Source organism: Pseudorca crassidens, chromosome 3, assembly GCF_039906515.1.
Source record: "Pseudorca crassidens isolate mPseCra1 chromosome 3, mPseCra1.hap1, whole genome shotgun sequence".
Taxonomy (NCBI): domain Eukaryota; kingdom Metazoa; phylum Chordata; class Mammalia; order Artiodactyla; family Delphinidae; genus Pseudorca; species Pseudorca crassidens.
In genome coordinates, this window is record NC_090298.1 from 27,094,065 (window position 1) to 27,114,019 (window position 19,955).

A 19,955-nucleotide genomic window follows, 5' to 3' on the forward strand; every position below is an offset into this window, starting at 1 on the left:
TTAAAAAGACTATGGGGCTTCCCTGGTGGCGCAGTGGTTGAGAGTCCGCCTGCCAATGCAGGGGACGCGGGTTTGTGCCCCGGTCCGGGAAGATCCCACGTGCCGCGGAGCGGCTGGGCCCGTGAGCCATGGCCGCTGAGCCTGTGCTCCGCAACGGGAGAGGCCACAACAGTGAGAGGCCCGCATACCACAAAAAAACCCAAAAAACCAAGGCAGTGGCTCTGAAGAGGAAACAACACTTTTTGGAGAAATACTGTAGTGACAGAAACAAAAGGACTAGATAAACGACTGGAAGAGGCAATAAATAAGAAGAAATGATGTCAGTGAAGTTCTCCATGTGAAAAAGCAGCAGTTTATGAGATTATTTCATGGTACTCTTGTGATGAGATAAAAAGTTAGAATGAGACACTAGTAGGCATCAACAGAACCATACAGATAGTGACCAGTAAATACCTAAAATATGGCTCTAGAACTCAGGTGGGGGTTTTGAATTGGCCCAACTGAGTTTAAACTCACTGCATACACAGTGGAATAGATGAGACCACTCATGAATACTAGGTAAGTGAGATGAGGGCCAAAATCAGAATCTTAGGAACACCACCAGTTAATGAACATGAAGGCAGGAGAACCAATAAAGATACCCGAGGAAGAGGTGAGTGGACATGGAATAGAGACAGAGACATATCTTAAGCTTTAAGGTATAGCAGTCAACTGTGTCAAATGTTAGAGAGGTCAAAAGCATGAAACAGAAAACTGGCCACTCAATCAATCAGGCAAGTAGGTCTTTGGTGACTCCTGAAAGCAGTTTCAGAAAAGCACAGAGTCGAAACACTGTAAGAGACTGAGGACTGGATAGTAAGTAGAGAAAATAAGAATTAGGTTAGCAGCCTGAGAAATGGGAAAATATATACATATATTTTTTTAAGATTATGAAAGACACAGGTATACCTGCTGGCTGAAGAAAAGGGAACTGAAAAAATTTCAAGAAAAAAATACAGATATATGATTGAATAAGGTCCCAGGAAAGGAGAAGACTGATACAACAGCAAAAGTAGAAGGGTTAGTCCTGGAATGGAAGAGAAACATCACTTTAACAGAGTTAGAAGGAACACAGAGAATCTTCAGTACTTGCCAACAAAGTTTATTTTGGGTGTAGATGTTTTCTTGGCAGCCATATTTGCAGGCACTGCTGATACTTTAGCGTTGGCTGTGCTATTAAGAGACGAGTTTCCTGTAGTTGTAAGACCTTTCACTGAAGAAGTTGCAATTGATGAAGTATTCACAGTACAATTGCTTGCTGCAATGCTTGAAGGAGAGGCAGTTGGTTTTGAAGCAGACACGGCTGTTGAAGAAGTAGCTTGGCTAACAACGTTTGGTTCTGTTGAAGGAATGGGTTTGCCAAGTTTTGTGTGTAATTTAACCACCTACAAAATAAAAGCATATTTATTTGTCAGGAAACTCGGAGAATATAAAAGTTTTTAAAAAAGTTCGTCTAAAAGACACTATAAAATGAAAATCTTAACTATATTTTTCTTTTTTGTATTTTTTGTTATACATTTTTAGATAAAAACTTATTACTTTCAAAATAATCTCCGTGAAGCAGATATGGATACATATTCCATCTACCACCAGGTAAGGAAATGACTTGGCCACATGCTTACCAACCTAGTTGTAAGCATGACAAAAGGCAGAAAACAATCACATGACTCAATTTCCAGTTGGTGGAAAAAAACGATCTAGTTAAATTTAAAGAAGAAAGGTCTCCAGTCTTTCCTTCCTTAAGCAAAGAGTATTTGATGTCACCTTTATATACATGTAAGCAAGGTGTATAATGCACTCAAAGTTTTCAAATTTTGAAGCCACCTTTACTTTAAACCCCCCACTGAAAAAGGAGAAGAAAACAGAGTAAGACATAAGGGTGTGTGGGAAAAAAACACCTACTTTCTGATGCTTAGCACCACGAATGTGGGCAGCATACGCATCTGCTCCTGTACAAGACACATCGCAGAGCTCACAACGTAGCTGATTTTGAGTCCCACGAGTGGAGTTGTTGCTGCTGCTGGTATTCTGTGAGGCTTTCAATGCAGCTTCTTTTTTTTTATGTTTCTGCCCTTCTAAATGTTCTTTGTAAGTCTGTTTCAAACAAAAAGAATAAATTTTGCTTCACTAATTTTCTATCTGCATCATTTGAAATTATTCAATTCTCAAATCTCTAATACTCATTAAAAAATCAGCACTACACATTTTTTAAACGCAACTGAACAACAGCATGTGGTTTCCCTACATATATGATACATCAGTGGTTCTCTGTACCTTGTTTTCCAAGAATACATTTACCTAACACTTTCTTTTATTTTTCAAACACAGAATGCATTTTCACATAGGATCTGTGTTAGAATCCATGCCACCCTAAACAAAAGCCTATTTAAAATATTTAACAGCCAAAATTTTATCTCTTTCGAAGGAAAAATAGTATTATTGTAATACTAGCCATCAAAATAGTGAAATTATACATTAAAAATTGTCTTCAGGGCTTCCCTGGTGGTGCAGTGGTTAAGAATCCACATGCTAATGCAGGGGACATGGGTTCGAGCCCTGGTCCGGGAAGATCCCACATGCTGCAGAGCAACTAAGCCCGTGCGCCACAACAACTGGGCCTGCGCTCTAGAGCCCACGAGCCACAACTACTGAGCCCGTGCGCCTAGAGCCTGTGCTCCGCAACAAGAGAAGCCACCGCAATGAGAAGCCCACGCACTGCAACCAAGAGTATCCCCTGCTCGCTACAACCAGAGAAAAGCCGGCACGCAGCAACAAAGACCCAATGCAGCCAAAAATAAAAAACAAAACAAAACAAAAAACCATTAAAAAAAAATCGTCTTCAATGCAGATGACTGAAGAAGGTAGCTTTATTAAAATGAGAGGAGGTCAATAAGGACTGCTGGGTAGTTTGTTTTTTCTTGAGTGGGGCTAGATAGTTACTCTTTCCTGTATTATTTAAAAAATTGTTTTAATACAGACATATGATTAGCATAAAATTATATATACAGCATAGAATCTCAGAGCTCGATGAGACTTTGGAGATTAACTAAAACAACAATTTTCTAAATTTTAAACAAGAGAATCCTTCCTCAAAATGAAATCTTGTGCACAAGTAAGGAAAGTTACTGTTTTTGAAACAAAAGAGGAAGGCATAAGACCTAGCCATCTGATTCTCCTCTCACTATCTGCGGCAGTCTAAAGTGGCTCTGTGAAGCAGTCTGAACCTCAATTATTTAGGACAAGTCCTTATTACAGAACTGAGGAAACAAAAGCCCAAAGAAGTTAAGGTCTCCAAGTTGCCCAGGGCCACAAGTTAGTTGCAGAGAGGACTGGAACCATGGTCCCTTATATACCAACTTATTCTCCCTCCTTATGTCTACACTAGACTCTAACTCACTCTACCTCACCACCTCAATGGTATTTTTCTCTAAGGCTCGTTAATCCCTTATGGCACTGCCTCTGACTTGCAGAAGTACCCTTGGCCTGTTCTTGTGTAACCATCCAGCTCCCCCAGATCAGTGGTCAGCCTTATATATATACTCATTCTAAATGCTGCAATTAACCTATCACCCTACAGCCATGGTCTATCCTTTTACATGGTACCACATATTCAACAAGTCTCTTATGGTTTGCATTTGCCACTCTTAGCATCATTACCTTTAAAACAGTCACTACTGAGTAAGATACACTCCTCAAATCCTAAAACCAACATTCTTGTTCCAGTTCAGGTTTAATCTTGGGTTGCTGCAAACATTCCCCACCTGTCTCCTCTCCCCCAACCAAGTAATCACAATGAACCTGTTTCCTATCATACTGAAAATAGGAAAAAAGAAGGTTTTATGTTACTAGCCACATATATTAAAATATTCCCTAATTTGGTGTAACTCAGCAAATGCTGGTAACTGAAAATACCCTACAAATTCTGTTTTGAAAAGTAGACAGAACTAATCTAGTAAATTAAAAAGAAGGTACACAGGTTGGGCAAGGGTGGGAGTGGATATAACTGGAAGAAACTACTAAAGAGTCAAAATCTGATCTTTTCAAATACTATGCCTTTTGTCCACCAAACTGCTTATCAAAGTTTTATACGAAAACTAGATACCCTTAAATAAAGTATTAACAAATAAAGTTGGGAAGGGAGCTGAACTCACTAGATTTTATAAATAGACTCTTCCCTAAATCACTTATTTTAAGTTTACCAACAGGAAAAAAACCAAAAAACAAAAAACCCAACCACTGAAGACTCATGGTAAAGCATACAACATAAGTACCTGTGGTCCAGCACAGCTGATCTTACAAACATCACAATAGTGAATCTGGGGTGGTTTGGGAGGCTGTTTTGGTTTCAGTTGTTTATTTTGGAATGGTGCTTTTTTAGTGAAGGTGGTCCCTGTCCAAGCAGCTGTTGCAGCAGCTGCTGCCGCCGCCGCCGCCGCCTGCTTCTGTTGCTGCTGCTGTTGTTGGTAGTAGGAGGATGCAGCTGAATAGACGGCTGCTTCGTAACCTGAATAAGATGTACCTTACAGATAAAATCAAACAAAGGTTATATTACATAATTATAAAAGGCCAAGATAAATGCTGTGAATGTAAATCCAATAAATGCTGCTAATAAAGGTAGGTTTTCATGTGCCTATTTACAAAACCTGGGGAAAAAAAATCTCACTTATCTTCCTTTTAATGTAAGTCAACCAACATAGTATTTACGCAATACGTGCCAGGTGTCATGGAGATATGAAGTAAGAATAAGACTTGGACACTGCTTTCAAGAAGGCTTATAGTTCCGTTGGAGGGAAGTGATAGGCTTGATAAACTTATGTGGTTATAGAACCTATTATTAGTATTTCCCCAAGCAGAATTCCTCTGAATAATTTGGGAAGTGCTGGATTTGAGGAAGAGTCTGAACTAGGATATTAGAAAGGAAAAAAGAAGGAAGTCATGAAAGTAAGATTTTACATGCTTGGTGGCTTAGAGGATAAAATATGTGAAAGAAGAGGAAAACACACAAAGATGACACCAAGATTCTGAATCCCAGGGACTGACTGATGGGTTGTGCAACCAATAAAAGCAAGGAGCTGATAGAAGCTGGTCTGGAGAGGCAAGGTGAATGAAGCTTAGCAGAAGTCCATAATATGGAGTTGGAGTTCAGATGAACATCTAGGACGACAAAGAAAAGATTTTGAAATAAAGAACCAAATACACTGGTTCTCATCTTCCAAAAGGTGAAAAAGCACTGAATTTTCTGGTTAAATGTATGGATTCTATCCATTTCCATTGTTCAAAGTCTTTGATGAGTAACACATTAGACTAGTTATTGATATAATATATACATGGTGTAATGTTATGATTATGTTATCACAAAACTGGAAAACTTACTGCTTCCTAAACTAAGATCTCTGGAAATTTGCTGGACTCCCTAATTATCATCCTTTCCCCTAAAGTGGAAATGAGTGAGCCAAGAGTTAAGGCTCAAGAGAGAGATTCCTAGTTGCCATGATGGCACAGGAGAACGACTTAAGGAAAACTGAACTTTTTGGTATCTCAAATGCAGGCTGCTATACTGAGGAGTAAAGACTTATGACACGTTGACTCCAATATATATTACACACACAGGGGAGAAAATAAGAATTGGAAAGGTGAAGGTTAAGATGCATGGGAAATCAGAATCATAGGAATCTGAAAGCAGACAGATTGAGAGAGAGAGAGAGAGAGAGAGAGAGAGAGAGGGAGAGAGAAAGTAGTTGGGCAACTTTTATGAAAAACCTTCATAGACTTTTATGTCAGGTTATTGAATTATATAAATGCTTACGAAGATATAAAGAAAGAAAATGTGGTAACGAAGAAAACACCTAAAAATGAAAGTAGAAAGAAGCAGGTAAACACATCAATAATAAGCATATGAACAGAGTTCTAAAAATTAGAAAACACTTGGTATAATTGGTTAAAAGAAAAATTCTATAAAAATCAATAAATTCTTTGTCAGTCCTACCAGTGGCCTCTATTACTGAAGTTTGTGATAAAAGAATATAATTAAGCTCAGCCAAATACTTGCACATTTATAGTCGGAAACATGTACAGTTTAAATTTCGCTCTTTAAACAACACCATAAAATTGTCTGATTTTTAAAATAACAAAGCTACTTGTGGATTATTACTGGTTAGGACCATAATTTCTATATAAAATCTTTATTAATATAAAATTTCCAAATGACTAGTTGTGTGTAGGAACTGTAAACATGCCACTTAAAATATAACTTCAGGAATTATGTATCAAGAAAATAAAAAGGAGAATAAGGGCAGCAGCATCCTACAATGCTGGATGACCAGGACTTCTAGGGGTTTTTTTTGTTCCTTTGGCAGCACCTCTCACGGCTTGCGGGATCTTAGTTCCCCAACCAGGGATTGAACCCAGGCCTACAGCAGTGAGAGCGCTGAGTCCTAACCATTGGAAACGCCAGGGAATTCCCTAGGTTTAAAATTGAGAATTCACAATATGGGAGGCAGTGTTCCAGACACAGTGAAGTCTCACAACAGAACTATAAGTTAGGTATTGCAGGTATTACTATACTTACTTTAGAGATGAAAAAACTGAGGCTAAGAGATCATAAGGTCCTCTGTGTTATTTAAACAACAAAAATCACTAGGTTAAGCATAATATTTACAAAATAACCTTCATTTGTACACATGTAGTCTAAAACTAATAAAAAGGTAAGCTTAATTATAGCTTACTACTTAGCTTTTTAAAAAAAAAAATCAAAGCATAAACTGAAAGGTAGGCTGAAGGTTCTGGAATTCTGCTAAGGAACACCTTTAAATCTCCTATACTAGGAAACAAACGTACATTTCTTATAAAGCACTATGGGAAAATAAATATAAGGATGTGTCTCTAAATTAAGTAAAAGCTCAATCTGGAAATGCTAAAACAGTTTCACTTAAAAAGCACCTTTATTATAAATACCTGTCAATTCGAAAGTTGCATAATTATAGCAGTTAAAATATAATTTTTAAAGGTATGGTATCAGAAACAAAAATTATCACTTCAACAGTAAATGCATCATACTACAAGTCATCATTTCGTAGGTACCAATACTCTAGAACTCATTTTTAATGAGATAAGAAGAATAGCTGACTTAAGTTGTAGCTGATATAAAATTGCAGATACAGAATTCAGAAGCCCTAATAATGATCTCCCTGGATGGCAATTTCACATTGTGTATCACATGTTCCTTAAAAAGTGTATATACTCTGATGTAACAGTTCCAAATCTAGGAATTTATCCTAGGGAAACAACTGGCAAACACACAAATCTTTACATAAAAGGATGTTTACCTAGTGTCGTTTCTAGTTTTTCCTTAATATGAAACTAAGTGTCCCCAAAAAGAACCTTTAAAATGTGGTACATGCATACAATAAGACAGTATTAGTCATTAAAAACTATGTTTTTCTAAGCATAGATCTTGGTTTCTAAATACCAATGCCATGCAGAAACCAAGGCGCTCCTTTGTGAAATGGCTAATTGTGAGTCTAGGGCAGGAAAGGCTCAAAGTTTGTTGTGGTTTTGCATTTTATTTATTCCTTAATACACTGTCTTGTTCTGCGCAGGATTTAGGGTGATATGGGCAATTTCAGTTCTTATCTCTTGATGTTTTGTTGCATCTTGGCTGTTAGAAGCCTAGCTACTGAATTTTAAAAATATTTTTTTATTTCTCAGAGGTTTTTTATCTCTTACCCTATGTCAAATGCTATGCTGGATGCTAGGGATACAATGGTGAACCAGGCAGAATAACATCTTACTGTGCCAGAAAGGAAAGAAGTGCTCAAAGACAAATGATGCCAAATTCAAAAGACTCAGAGTTGGTTTGAAAAGGATCCCACTGGCCAAATTTGGGACACTGTGTGCCTCAGAAAGAAAAATGAAAGCAATGGATACTACACTGAATAAAAAAGGAGCCCACAGTAATACTAAAAAAGAAAGGGTGAGGGGACTCCTTTTTAGGGAAGAATGTCTAAGAATCCAAATCCTTTTACATTGATTCTTAGTAAAAGGATTTTGCATTCACCATTGGAGAACCTGATTCAGTTACTGAGATTTTCATAGGATCTAACACCTTAGAGAGAAAGGTAGTTGAGCAATAGGCCCACAGATTACTTGGTTAATGATAAAATGGAAAAAGGTAACTTTACAATGGAAAGATCTGGTAGTCACCACTTTAATCAGTGATTATACTTGGCACCATCAATAAGGAATAAACTGACATTTATTTTGTGCACCTGATGTGCTGAAATGTAATGCTCACATAGGTAGTTTAATTAACTAAAAAGCTGCCAGAATCTAAACATAAAAGCAATCAGGTAAATCTAGATTGTGGGATATTCTACAAGACTGGTCTGAACTCTTCAAAAACATCAAGGTCATGAAAGACAAGATAAAAACAGGGGTTATTCTACATTAAAGGAAACTGAAACTAACAACCAAATACAACCCATAATCCTTGACTGGACCCTAAATTTAAAACAAAGCACAAACACAAATACATTAACCACAGAGAAAGCCCAGCCATAAAAGACATTTGTGGACAACTGGAGAAAATTTATTAGATAATATCCATGTCCAATTCCTTATCTGAATTGTGGCTATATAAAAGAATGCCCCTATTCTTAGGAAATACATGTGGAAGAATTCTAGGCAAAGCACCATGTTGCCTGCAACTTATAAAACACTGCTGAACCATTTGAAAATATGTTTAAAGAGAGGCGAGATAAAGCAAATGTATTAAAATAATACTTGGTGAGTCTAGGTAAATGTTGTGCGGGCATTTGTTGTACTATAATATTTTTTCACTTTTCTGCAGAATTAAAATTTTCTAAAATTGGGGAAAAAACATGAAACCAAGGAATGGTATATTTCTATACTTAGAAAGAACATTCACAATGAGGAAAGGAGTTTACACTACAGTAGATACAAGACAAATTCATTTTTATAAAGAAACCATGTTTATATATGCATAGTCCCATGGAAGAAAGTCTAGAAGGACATGCACTAAAATGTTAATGGTAATTAATGTCTAGGGGTAGATGTCTAGTAATTTAATTTTTTCTCCTTTTTTAATCCATACTTTCAAGGTTTAAAATGATGTATTACTTACATAATAAAGCAGTAAATAAAAATAATTATCTTCATTCTGTGTAAGGTATATTCAAGCAACTGAGAGAGACAAACACTGAGACAGAGAAAAGATAGTGGGAGAAGGAGCACAGTCAAGAGAGAAACAAGGAGTAGGAAAGGATACTATCGTATTCCTTATTTTGTTAAAGCTAATGTGGATTTTTTTTTTTTAGTGTCCAAACAGATTTCATTGAAATAACTCCATTTACACTTATAACTAGCTAATCAGAGAAAGGCAGAAAAGTTGTAACTGGGCAATCCCGAATAACAACATCTCCTCATGCCAGTTCATTTCCACATGGCTGTCTTAATTAACTTATAAATGTGTTCCCATTGCTCCCCTTCTTGAGATCTCCTCTTTAGCACCCTGTCTGCCCACAGGATAAACACAGACACCACAGCAGACCCTACAAAACTTTCCACACTGACATTTCCAGCCTCAGCTCCTGATAGTTACCCCATGTATCCTGTATTCCAGCCACAGTAACTGTTGATCCCAAATACATCATGCCTGCCTGATTTCTATCCCTAGCACCAAGCACAGGATTTGACATAGGGTAAGAGATAAAAAAATCTCTAAAAAATAAAAAAATAGTTTAGAAATTCAGTAGCTAGGCTACCACAAAAACATCAAGAGGTAAGAAATTCAACGGCCTATGTCACCTTAAATCCTCCATGGAACAAGACAGCATATTAAGGAATAAATAAAATGCAAAACAACAACAAACCATGCAGTAATACAAGGCTAAGTGTCTTCAAAAAAGCCATGTGTGACTTTCATCACTGCAACACTACAAAGTACCTCAGCTGGAAATTAGGAAGAGCAATGGGCACAGCAAGAAGGTTTTAGTAATTATTCTTCTCCCGGGAAAATATATGATTATTTAAGGAAAATAAATCTGCTCTGTCCTTCCAAGAGATGTGTTATATAACCATCATCTTATGGATGTTTATAAAGGCCCCCAATATTTTCAAGGTTACTTATTCCTGAGGATAAATATGAAGATATAGCTTCTTGAGAGCTGGAAAAAACAATATAAAGAATCTGTCAGTGGTTATTTCCTGAAGTTAACTTTGAACTTTCAAACTCATTTGGAAAAGTCAGACAGGAAATGACCCTGTAGAATACTAGGTGTTATTTTATCTAATTAATAAAAAACAAACCAAAAAAACCCTTACAACTTCGATTATGGTTCATTTGTCACATTATGCACATATATTTGTATTAACGCCTATCAATTAATCCAATTCTTGCTACTGGGAGTAAGATCATTCCATAGAAAATCAAGATAGTTTCTTGGTGAGTCTCTTTTTAATTTGGTTACTCATTTAAACACAGTTTATCAGCCTTACCAGAATAAGTAACTGCCGTGGTACTATAAGTAGCACTCTGGGTATAGGACGGCACCACAGTAGCTGCAGCTGCTACTGGCTGTACGGTGGAGGATACAGGATAAATGGAGAAAGTAGTGGTAGCTGGACTTGGTGTGGCTGGTTTTATGGCTGTCACTTGTCGAGTTTGCTGGGCTTGTGTATACTGAGTTGCACCTTGGCTATAACCTGCTTTAGGGGCTAAATTGGGAAAGAGACATCAGAAAATTAGAAGGGTGAACCACTATAGTTACTGTACCAGTATCCTAGAAAAAAAATGTAAACATCATTAACTGTAAATTTTATGTTAGCAATTTCTTCTTGATAAAATTCTTATCACCAACTTAATAAAATATAGCATCTGTATAAATTTACTATCCCTCCACATATGCTTTTTACATATTTCCAAAATGACATTGTTCAAAATTTCCAACTAAAACACCAGCACTATTTAAAACATGTTAGCAATAAACAAAGTTTTTAGAAAAGGGTATGTGTGTGTATGTGTGTATTTGGGCTAGTCAGTCTACTTGAGAGTTATGCTTAATATTGGGAACAGAATAGAGAGAGTCTCAAAGTATAATTTAAGTCACAGTGAAGTTCTCAATGTTTAATTACATGGAACTTTTTCATATACTATTCATGGCATTTTACTGATTTTATCCATAGTGAACTTCAATCTAATTACAACCCACAAGGTGCTACTGACTTAATTCTTCAAATGTCAATAGCATGAGTCAGCTGTTCTTAAATGGCTACCATTAATGTCTCTGCTAAACTTTCCACTGCCCCTGAACATATTAAAACAAATGTATACTTTAAGAATCTATGAGACTTATTATCACTAAATTAATAATTAATCTGTTATTAATAATCAGTAAAGCATACAAATGTAATTTTCTGAGAAAGGCCCAAATATCAGGGGCCAAACTCATTTCATGCCTAGTTAAGTAAAAGTATTTGAAATAAATAGCACTTAAGAGTTTATAAAACTTTTCCTACACATAGCATGAAATTTGATCCACACAACATATAGAAGAGTACAACATTTTACCAAAAAACCCTGATGTCCAGGAGCTAAATGATTCACAGAAGTCACATGGTCAATGTCAGAGTTCAGACTACACCAAGGTCTTCTGACTCTTAGATCACTTTAGTACTCTTAAGCACAATCTATTTAACCTTGGTAACTAATCAGGAAGTTCATTATAGTTCACTGTACCCACAAATCATTAGAAAAGAGACGATAAGAAAAGTCAGGGTCATTATAATGCAAAATATTTTTAAACCACTTTTAAGGGACTCGTAAAATCAATCTTAGAACTAAAAGTACCCTAGAAAGATCTGAGTCAGGACTTCCCTGGTGGCACAGTGGTTAAGAATCCACTTGCTGGGCTTCCCTGGTGGCGCAGTGGTTGAGAGTCCACCTGCCGATGCAGGGGATGCGGGTTCATGCCCCGGTCCGGGAGGATCCCACTCGCCGCGGAGCGGCTGGGCCCGTGAGGCGTGGCCGCTGGGCCTGCACGCCCGAAGCCTGTGCTCCACAACGGGAGAGGCCACAACAGTGAGAGGCCAGTGTACAGGAAAAAAAAAAAAAAAAAAAAAAAAAAGAATCCACTTGCTAATGTAGGGTACATGGGTTTGAGCCCTGGGCTGGGAAGATCCCACATGCTGCGGAGCAACTGAGCCTGTGCACCACAACTACTGAGCCTGAGCTCTAGATCCCGTGAGCCACAACTACTGAGGCTGTGAGCCACAACTACTGAAGCCCATGCGCCTAGAGCCCACGTTCTGCAACAAGAGAAGCTACCACAATGAGAAACCTGTGCACCAAAACAAAGAGCAGCCCCCGCTCGCCACAACTAGAGAAAGCCCGTGCACAGCAACGAAGACCCAATGCAGCCAAAAAATAATAAAATAAAATAAATAGTAATAAAAAAGTATTACTCAAAAATAAATCAGGGCTTCCCTGGTGGCGCAGTGGTTGAGAGTCCGCCTGCTGATGCAGGGGACACAGGTTCGTGCCCCAGTCCGGGAAGATCCCACATGCCACGGAGCGGCTGGGCCCGTGAGCCATGGCCGCTGAGCCTGCGCGTCCGAAGCCTGTGCTCCGCAACGGGAGAGGCCACAACAGTGAGAGGTCCGCATACCGCAAAAAAAAAAAAAAAAAAATTAAAGTAAAGGAGTTGCTATTTTTCAGAACTAAGAGAGCTTTGCTTTAAAAGTTCTCAATTAAATCTCTATGAAAAAAACCTATCTTTTAAAGACTACAAATATGTAGGCTTCTTTGCAGACAAAATACTTCCTGCATTCAAACCATTAATACATACTGTAATATCAATGGCTGGTAACGGAACCAACTGTCATTACAGATCAGAGAAAGATGAGTTAAAAGTATGGGTCCACAGGAATTCCCTGGCAGTTGGAGTGGTTAAGACTCCGAGCTTTCACTGCTGAGGGCCCGGATTCAATCCCCGGTTGGGGAACTATTAATCCCACAAGCTGCACGGCATGGCCAAAAAAAAAAGGGTCCACAAAATGGAAACCATACTAGGGCCTCCACTAGTTACAAAGGCAGTCAGCAGTTATGTCTGGGCATTTCAGACAACGAGAAGAAGGTGGCCAGAAGTTATTGCCACAACTTCTTTTGTACAGCTTATTTCAACAGGAAAAGAACTATAATCTGAAGAACAGATATGAAATACACTTTCAGGAAGGAAGGACATGATTATGAATTGCCTCCAAGATCTTCTCTCTTTGGGACTCAAAGGCATTCTTGTGGAGAAAGAGAAGGACATGGTTAGAACCTGCCCCTCAAGGTAATATAACACAATGAGTTTAGATGGATTCAAAAGCATATTTTCGTTAAAAAACACCTTGAATAATATGTCTCAATAGTGTACAATGAAAGGGCATATGTTAATAAAACCCACCTGTCTGATAGTAGGTCTCAGCAACAGAAGGCTGAGGCTGGGCGGCAGCAGCTACAGCAGCTGCAGTTGCTGTTGGTTGTTGGTAGTACTGCTTACTATCATAAGCTACAGCAGGAGCTGTGGATCTTACATATGAGTACGAGTCCTAAAGAAAGAGAATGAAAGAAAATCTTGCTATGAGTGAAGTGGCAGACGGAAAAAAACCTTCATCTTTACTATATTAAAAACGCAATAAAAGAAAACAAAAGCCTAAATATGTATGAACAGAGACAGAAGATTCAAATTCAATACAAAGGGCATTCATTTTGGACTTCATCAAATAAGGTCAAAACCATTTTAAGCAGTATGCTTAACTTTTACAATTAGAAAAATCATCAAAATTTTAAAATAAGCATTATTTTTTTAAAAAATTAATTTTATTAAAAAATTGCTTGGCGGATCTGCCTTAAAGATGGATGCCACAGTAAAGAACACCTGGGTGTTCTAAGCTTTGTGACTGTTCCAGCTTTCTTTTCATTCTTCCTTATTTACTACTATTCATTAACATAATGATGAGTAGGAGCTTCCAGGTGGAGGAAAGGGGAACAGAGGTTCCAAGGGAAAGGAACGCTAAATATAAATCTCCAAGGCAAGGAAGATCACGGAGAGCTGGGTGAATTCTGGCACTGCATATAATGAGGAGAACTGGGGAGGTACACCTGATGTATGCAGGAGAAAAGGCAGAAAGATTTGGCAGGGCCCAGAAAATGATGGGCTTCATACATCCTATCAAAACCAATAAAATTTATTATATTCTGTCTCTGGACATAATGAAAACAATCACACATGTTAAAGTAATCCTGAGTTTAGTAACCTGCTAAATATTAATAGCAAATACTAATATTGCTGATTCATGTCAGTTTCTTAGTTAACAAAATAAATCCCCGTATTTTAGAAAGAATATTTAAAAACAGGCAAAGTCCAGAAGGACCAAAGTTTAAAAAACAGATCCTAAAAGCAAACAAACAAAAAATGGGATAAAGGATTAGGGCCAAATTTAATTAAATAAGCAGGTAGTAATTTAGTGTCATATCAGACATAAAGAGAATTATATTACCATAAACAGACTTAGATCTTTATGTCCCTATAAACCTAACAAGAAGCAATTAGATGAATTAAGAGCAGGATCAATTTCTATTACAAACTAAGAAAGAACACCTTGAGGGAAGAATGTACATTTAGGCAATAGAATTTCCACCCTTGATAAGTTTCAAGAAGGCACTATGTAATTTGTCCTATTCAGCTGAGGCTCATGGTTCTCAAAATAGGAGACACAGGGGTGTCCCAAGTGGATAAATAATGCCATAGTACCAACAAGAGGCAGAAGACCCTAAAATAAATAAATAAAAATTTTAAAGAAGGGGCAGAAGACCCTATATGTCTTAATTTTTCTCAAAAACTTGTAATGAAATTAAAATACTTAACCAGTAATTAATGTATCTTTTTTTTTTGGCCACGCCATGTGGCATGTGCAACCTTAGTTCCCTGACCAGGGATCGAACCTGCGCCCCCTGCAGTGGAAGCGCAGAATCTTAACCACTGGACTGCCAGGGAAGTCCCAATTACTATATTTTTTTAATTAAAGCAAACATATATATAGAGTGGAGTGCAATGCACTGGGGGATTATTAATATAAAATTCACTGCAAGGAAACTTAATGCTTGGAGTATACCCCCAAATTATAGGAATACACACTCACTTTTCTGTATCATTAGAGGTATATTTTGGAAGACCCAAATTTGAGAAGCATTGGCTTGGACATTACATTAAATACTGAAGCCGCTGAACCTATATGTTAAGGCTAATGAAAGTAGTTTTCTTACCTGGTAGTTTTGTGTAGTAGCTGGGGGCGGTGGTGGAGGTGCTTCTTGTTGCCTCTGTGTATAACCATAGTCAGTTGCTGTGTGTGCAGTGGGGTACCCTCCATATGCAGCAGCTGTTGCAGCAGCTGCAACAGCTACTGGAGCAGGCCTGGCAACTGCAACTGTGGCGGCTGCTGGTGCATAGGCAGCAGTAACTGTGTGAGCAGCTACTGGAGCCTGATGGACAGTGTAGCTAGCAACCGTAGTTGGATGAGAGTAGGCTACACCCGAAGCTGGCTGCTGGCTATATCGTGGAGTAGAAGAATAAACATAATACAATTTAATTTTTAAAATCTAGGAGTTTAATCAACTTAAATCAAAAGCACATTTCCCAATAATTTAATCATGGACTACAAAAGAACAGGTATTTGAGCTTAATAAACCACCTAACCAACACCCTATTTGTTATTGTTGCATAATTTTCATTCCTTAATCTGAATAAATTAGATGGTCACACATATGTTTCAGATCAAAGATCATATCACAAAGCAGGGAGGACAAACTGGGATAAGAAGTATTAGGAAGAAAGAAAAAACTGATCAACCTAGGAACTTAAAAAAGTATTTGTTATATGTATAGTTCTTTATTATGTACTATAGTTAAAAAAAATCTCTACAAGGAAATCATATCAAGAAAAATATTGTATTCTAACTCCAATTATGGAAAACATTTAAGGTAGAAACTATTACCGAGATGACTTAAATACTTCTGATGCTGTAAGGCAGTGGTTCTCCGCTAGGGGAGATTTTGCCCTCCAGGAGATATCTGGCCATGTCTGGAGATATTTTTGATGGTTAAACTGCGGAGGAGGTGGTGATGTGTGCTACTGGTATTTAGTGGGTAGAGGCCAGTGATGCTGTTACATAAAGGACAGCTATCCACAACAAAGAATTATCCGAAGAATGTCAACAGTGCTGAGGTTGAGAAATCCTGCTCTAAGGTACAGAATTTACAATGGAATATCTATTATTTTAGATAAATTTTCCAGGTTTCAGGCAGCAATTCATTACACACATTTCTTTTTCTCTTAAAAAGTAGCACATGTTGCAAAAGGAGACCTAAGTCAGATGCTTTGCAATCATAACATTTAAACCTCAGAGAGACAAAAAGTTTCTAAAACTGTAAATCAAATGAATCTTCAGCTAAAGTTAAAATAGCATTTACTTTAATTTTTAAATTGAGAGCCTATATCACATAAAACCAGGCCCACAAATGTTAGCAAATGAAAACGTTTTTGTTGTTTTAGGTTCTCTTAAGTAATACATTCACAATCACACTTGCTAAATCTGTATTACCAAGGCAGAAAAATGCCTTCTTGAAAAAAGGAGAGCCCCAACAGTTATTTACCTGACCATAAGTTTTTTTTTTTTTTTTTTGGCGGTACGCGGGCCTCTCACTGTTGTGGCCTCTCCCGTTGCGGAGCACAGGCTCCGGACGCGCAGGCTCAGCGGCCATGGCTCACGAGCCCAGCTGCTCCGCGGCATGCGGGATCTTCCCAGACCGGGGCACGAACCCGTGTCCCCTGCATCGGCAGGCGGACTCTCAACCACTGCGCCACCAGGGAAGCCCTGACCATAAGTTTTAATATGAGCCAACAGTTAAGAATAGCTAAGAAAAAAATACCTGACGTAAGCTGAAGCTGCACTAATAAACTAGAGTGTTTGATTCATGGGTTATAGTACAGGGTATTCTTCACTGGTATGCACAATACCAAAAAAAAATATGGCACAGAATTAAAATCTGGGGCCATCATATTTTAACTGTATTATGGAAAACACTGATAATTAGGATGTGTTCAAAGGGAATCAATATGAAGTTTATAAGTATGGGTATTATTTCACATAAAAGTAGAGGACCTAGGGACATTCAGTCTAGAAAAAGTGACCTTGGAAGATATGATAGCTGCCTTCTAATAGAAGAGACTTACTCCATGCTGCTCCAGAGAACAGAACTAGAACCAATGGATGGAAGGGTGGCAGATTTCAGCCCAATATGAAAAAGAAAAAAAAACAAAAACTTAGAACAGAGTCCAAAGAAACTCTTATAATTTCTATTTGGATGAGGTTTTCCACATTTTGATACTAAAATTAGCTAACATTTCCTACATATATGCCAATTATAAGACAGGAAAAGGGAAGTTTAAACGGTAATAGTGGGAAATTGGTTGGGCATTGACATTTTCAATGGATAATTCCACGTCCTTAAGAAAAATTCCAATAACATATACTTCTTCAAAATTCCTAGAACTGAGAAAAAGAATTATGTTTAAAATATAAATACACCAGTTCTGCAAAACTTGTATTTAACATTTACTGATAAGATTTCCCACATAGAGGCTACATGGTTATGTAAAATTCAGACAGTCTTGAATTCCTATACTCTTTTCATTCATCCCACTGCTCTTTATCGAGTATCTGTTCACATTTCATGGTCCCCAAGACATGTCCTATAGGACAAAAAACAAAAGTTGGAGTAGAATAGGAATGTCAAGTACACTAGGCAGGCAATTTGACTTAAACTGCCACTGATCTTTTTTTTTTTTTGCGGTACGTGGGCCTCTCACTGTTGTGGCCTCTCCCGTTGCGGAGCACAGGCTCCGGACGTGCAGGCTCAGTGGCCATGGCTCACGGGCCCAGCCGCTCCGTGGCATGTGGGATCTTCCCGGACCAGGGCACGAACCCGCATCCCCTGCATTGGCAGGCGGACTCTCAACCACTGCGCCACCAGGGAAGCCTGCCACTGATCTTTAAAAGTCCATGCGACTCAGGAAGGGATGACCTTGTGCTCTGGTTTATGCTTATTGCCCCAGCATAATTATTAATAGTATTCTCACTCTCCTATGTGTCTCAGTTTGAACAATAAATTTTATAGTCACCCTTCCCAGGAATCATATAAAAAGATGCCAGCGCATTTAGCAATTACCATAGACATCCCTAGGGCTGTCTAACCTAACTTGCTCTGTAGAGCCAGGTCCCTAACCATCATCCGGGCTGGAACAACATGCTCCACCAAAGCATCATGAAGAATGATGATCCAGTCCCAGTTCCCAGGGGGTCAAGGGCTAGGGCAGCTGACTACTATTCAGAATAAAGATTCTCTGATTTGTTATCTTAGACCCATCTGGGAAATTCTCTTCCAATTTCAAATACCTTTAGGAAAACTGCCTTTCACATGACATAGATGACTACACTGGACTATAGCCGTTCAATTAAGTATCAAGTAGCTAAGTCTAAATAAGTAAATTAATTTTTAAAAATTCAGGTCAAGTTCAAATTAGTTTACATAAAAATTAGTCTTAAGTTGAAACAGTTCAAATCAAGGTTTTTGCCTAGTCTGGGGTGTGAGAATAAAAGGTGTTAAATTATATCCCTACATAAAATGTAAGACTTTTAACTGTCTTTAAATGATTTCTTAAATAGGGAATTCCCTGGCGGTCCAGTGGTTAGGACTCCGTGCTCTCACTGCCAAGGGCCTCAGTTCAACCCCTGGTTGTGGAACTAAAATCCCACAAGCCGTGTGGCCAAAAATAAATATATATTTTTTAACTTAAATAGAACAGGACATAAAATCCCAAATCTTGTGCCATTAAAAATAATTTGTGAAATATGAGAAGATTTTCATTTACTAAGCATCCAGTAGAGCAGAAGCTTTTACTTAGATGGTAATATCCTTTTGTGAATAAATTAAATCATATCAGCTTCAGTCAGTTTTAAACTGGGACAAATTAAATAATAAATTATGAAACAAATATATAAACAACATGGGTAAGAAAGTTTAAGAAACAATCAGACAGGGACTTCTCTGGTGGTGCAGTGGTTCAGAGTCCGCCTGCCGATGCAGGGAACACGGGTTCGTGCCCCGGTCTGGGAAGATCCCACATGCCGCAGAGCGGCTAGGCCCGTGAGCCATGGCCGCTGAGCCTGCGCATCCGGAGCCTGTGCTCCGCAACGGGAGAGACCACAACAGTGAGAGGCCCGCATACCACAAAAAAGAATCCACCTGCCAATGCAGGGGACACGGGTTTGAGCCCTGGTCCGGGAAGATCCCACATGCCACGGAGCAACTAAGCCAGTGTGCCACAACTACTGAGCCTGCACTCTAGAGCCCGCAAGCCACAAATACTGAGCCCACATGCTGCAACAAGAAAAGCCACCGCAATGAGAAGCCTGTGTACCGCAATGAAGAGCAGCCCCCCGCTCGCCACAACTAGAGAAAGCCCGTGTGCGCAGCAACGAAGACGCAATGCCACCAAAAATAAACAAACAAACAAACAAACAAAAAGATACCAAAAAGAAAAAGAAACAATCAGACATAAAATGGAAGGGTATTTCTCTTGGCGGTGGGAGGCGGGGGGGAGAGTATTTAGGAAATTATTAATATTGAAGAGTAAAAACATCCTTCATATTTCTGAACTTAAGCTGGAGGTTAATGGTCTGCTCCCTACTTGCTTACCAAAAAGTGAGGCCAGCCAGAAGCCTTACCGAAATAAACAGCCAGCTAAAATCACCAGATGTTTAAAGAAAACCTACTATAAACTGCAAAAGAAATA

The 19,955-nt window shown here is 38.4% G+C and overlaps 1 protein-coding gene and 1 long non-coding RNA gene across 4 annotated transcripts in view; one reads left to right on the forward strand and one right to left on the reverse strand.

Annotated features, from left to right (window-relative positions):
• Positions 1-19,955, forward strand: part of LOC137221185 (uncharacterized) — a 386,417-nt gene that overhangs the window by 82,264 nt on the left and 284,198 nt on the right. The window lies entirely within an intron of this gene.
• The window catches only part of ZFR (zinc finger RNA binding protein), a 75,397-nt gene that overhangs the window by 41,315 nt on the left and 14,127 nt on the right, over positions 1-19,955 (reverse strand). For 2 of the 3 annotated variants that reach the window (XR_010941910.1, XM_067730466.1), the window contains exons 3-9: positions 17,334-17,357; positions 15,368-15,650; positions 13,506-13,650; positions 10,555-10,773; positions 4,311-4,558; positions 1,942-2,133; positions 1,133-1,424 (exon numbers count right to left, since the gene is read on the reverse strand). Coding sequence is in view for 2 of the 3 variants with exons in the window: in XM_067730466.1 (XP_067586567.1) it covers positions 1,133-1,424; positions 1,942-2,133; positions 4,311-4,558; positions 10,555-10,773; positions 13,506-13,650; positions 15,368-15,650; positions 17,334-17,357 (1,403 nt within the window). In the remaining variant the exon portion in view is untranslated. The remainder of the gene's footprint in view (positions 1-1,132; positions 1,425-1,941; positions 2,134-4,310; positions 4,559-10,554; positions 10,774-13,505; positions 13,651-15,367; positions 15,651-17,333; positions 17,358-19,955) is intronic. The other variant, XM_067730467.1, reaches the window with a different exon arrangement.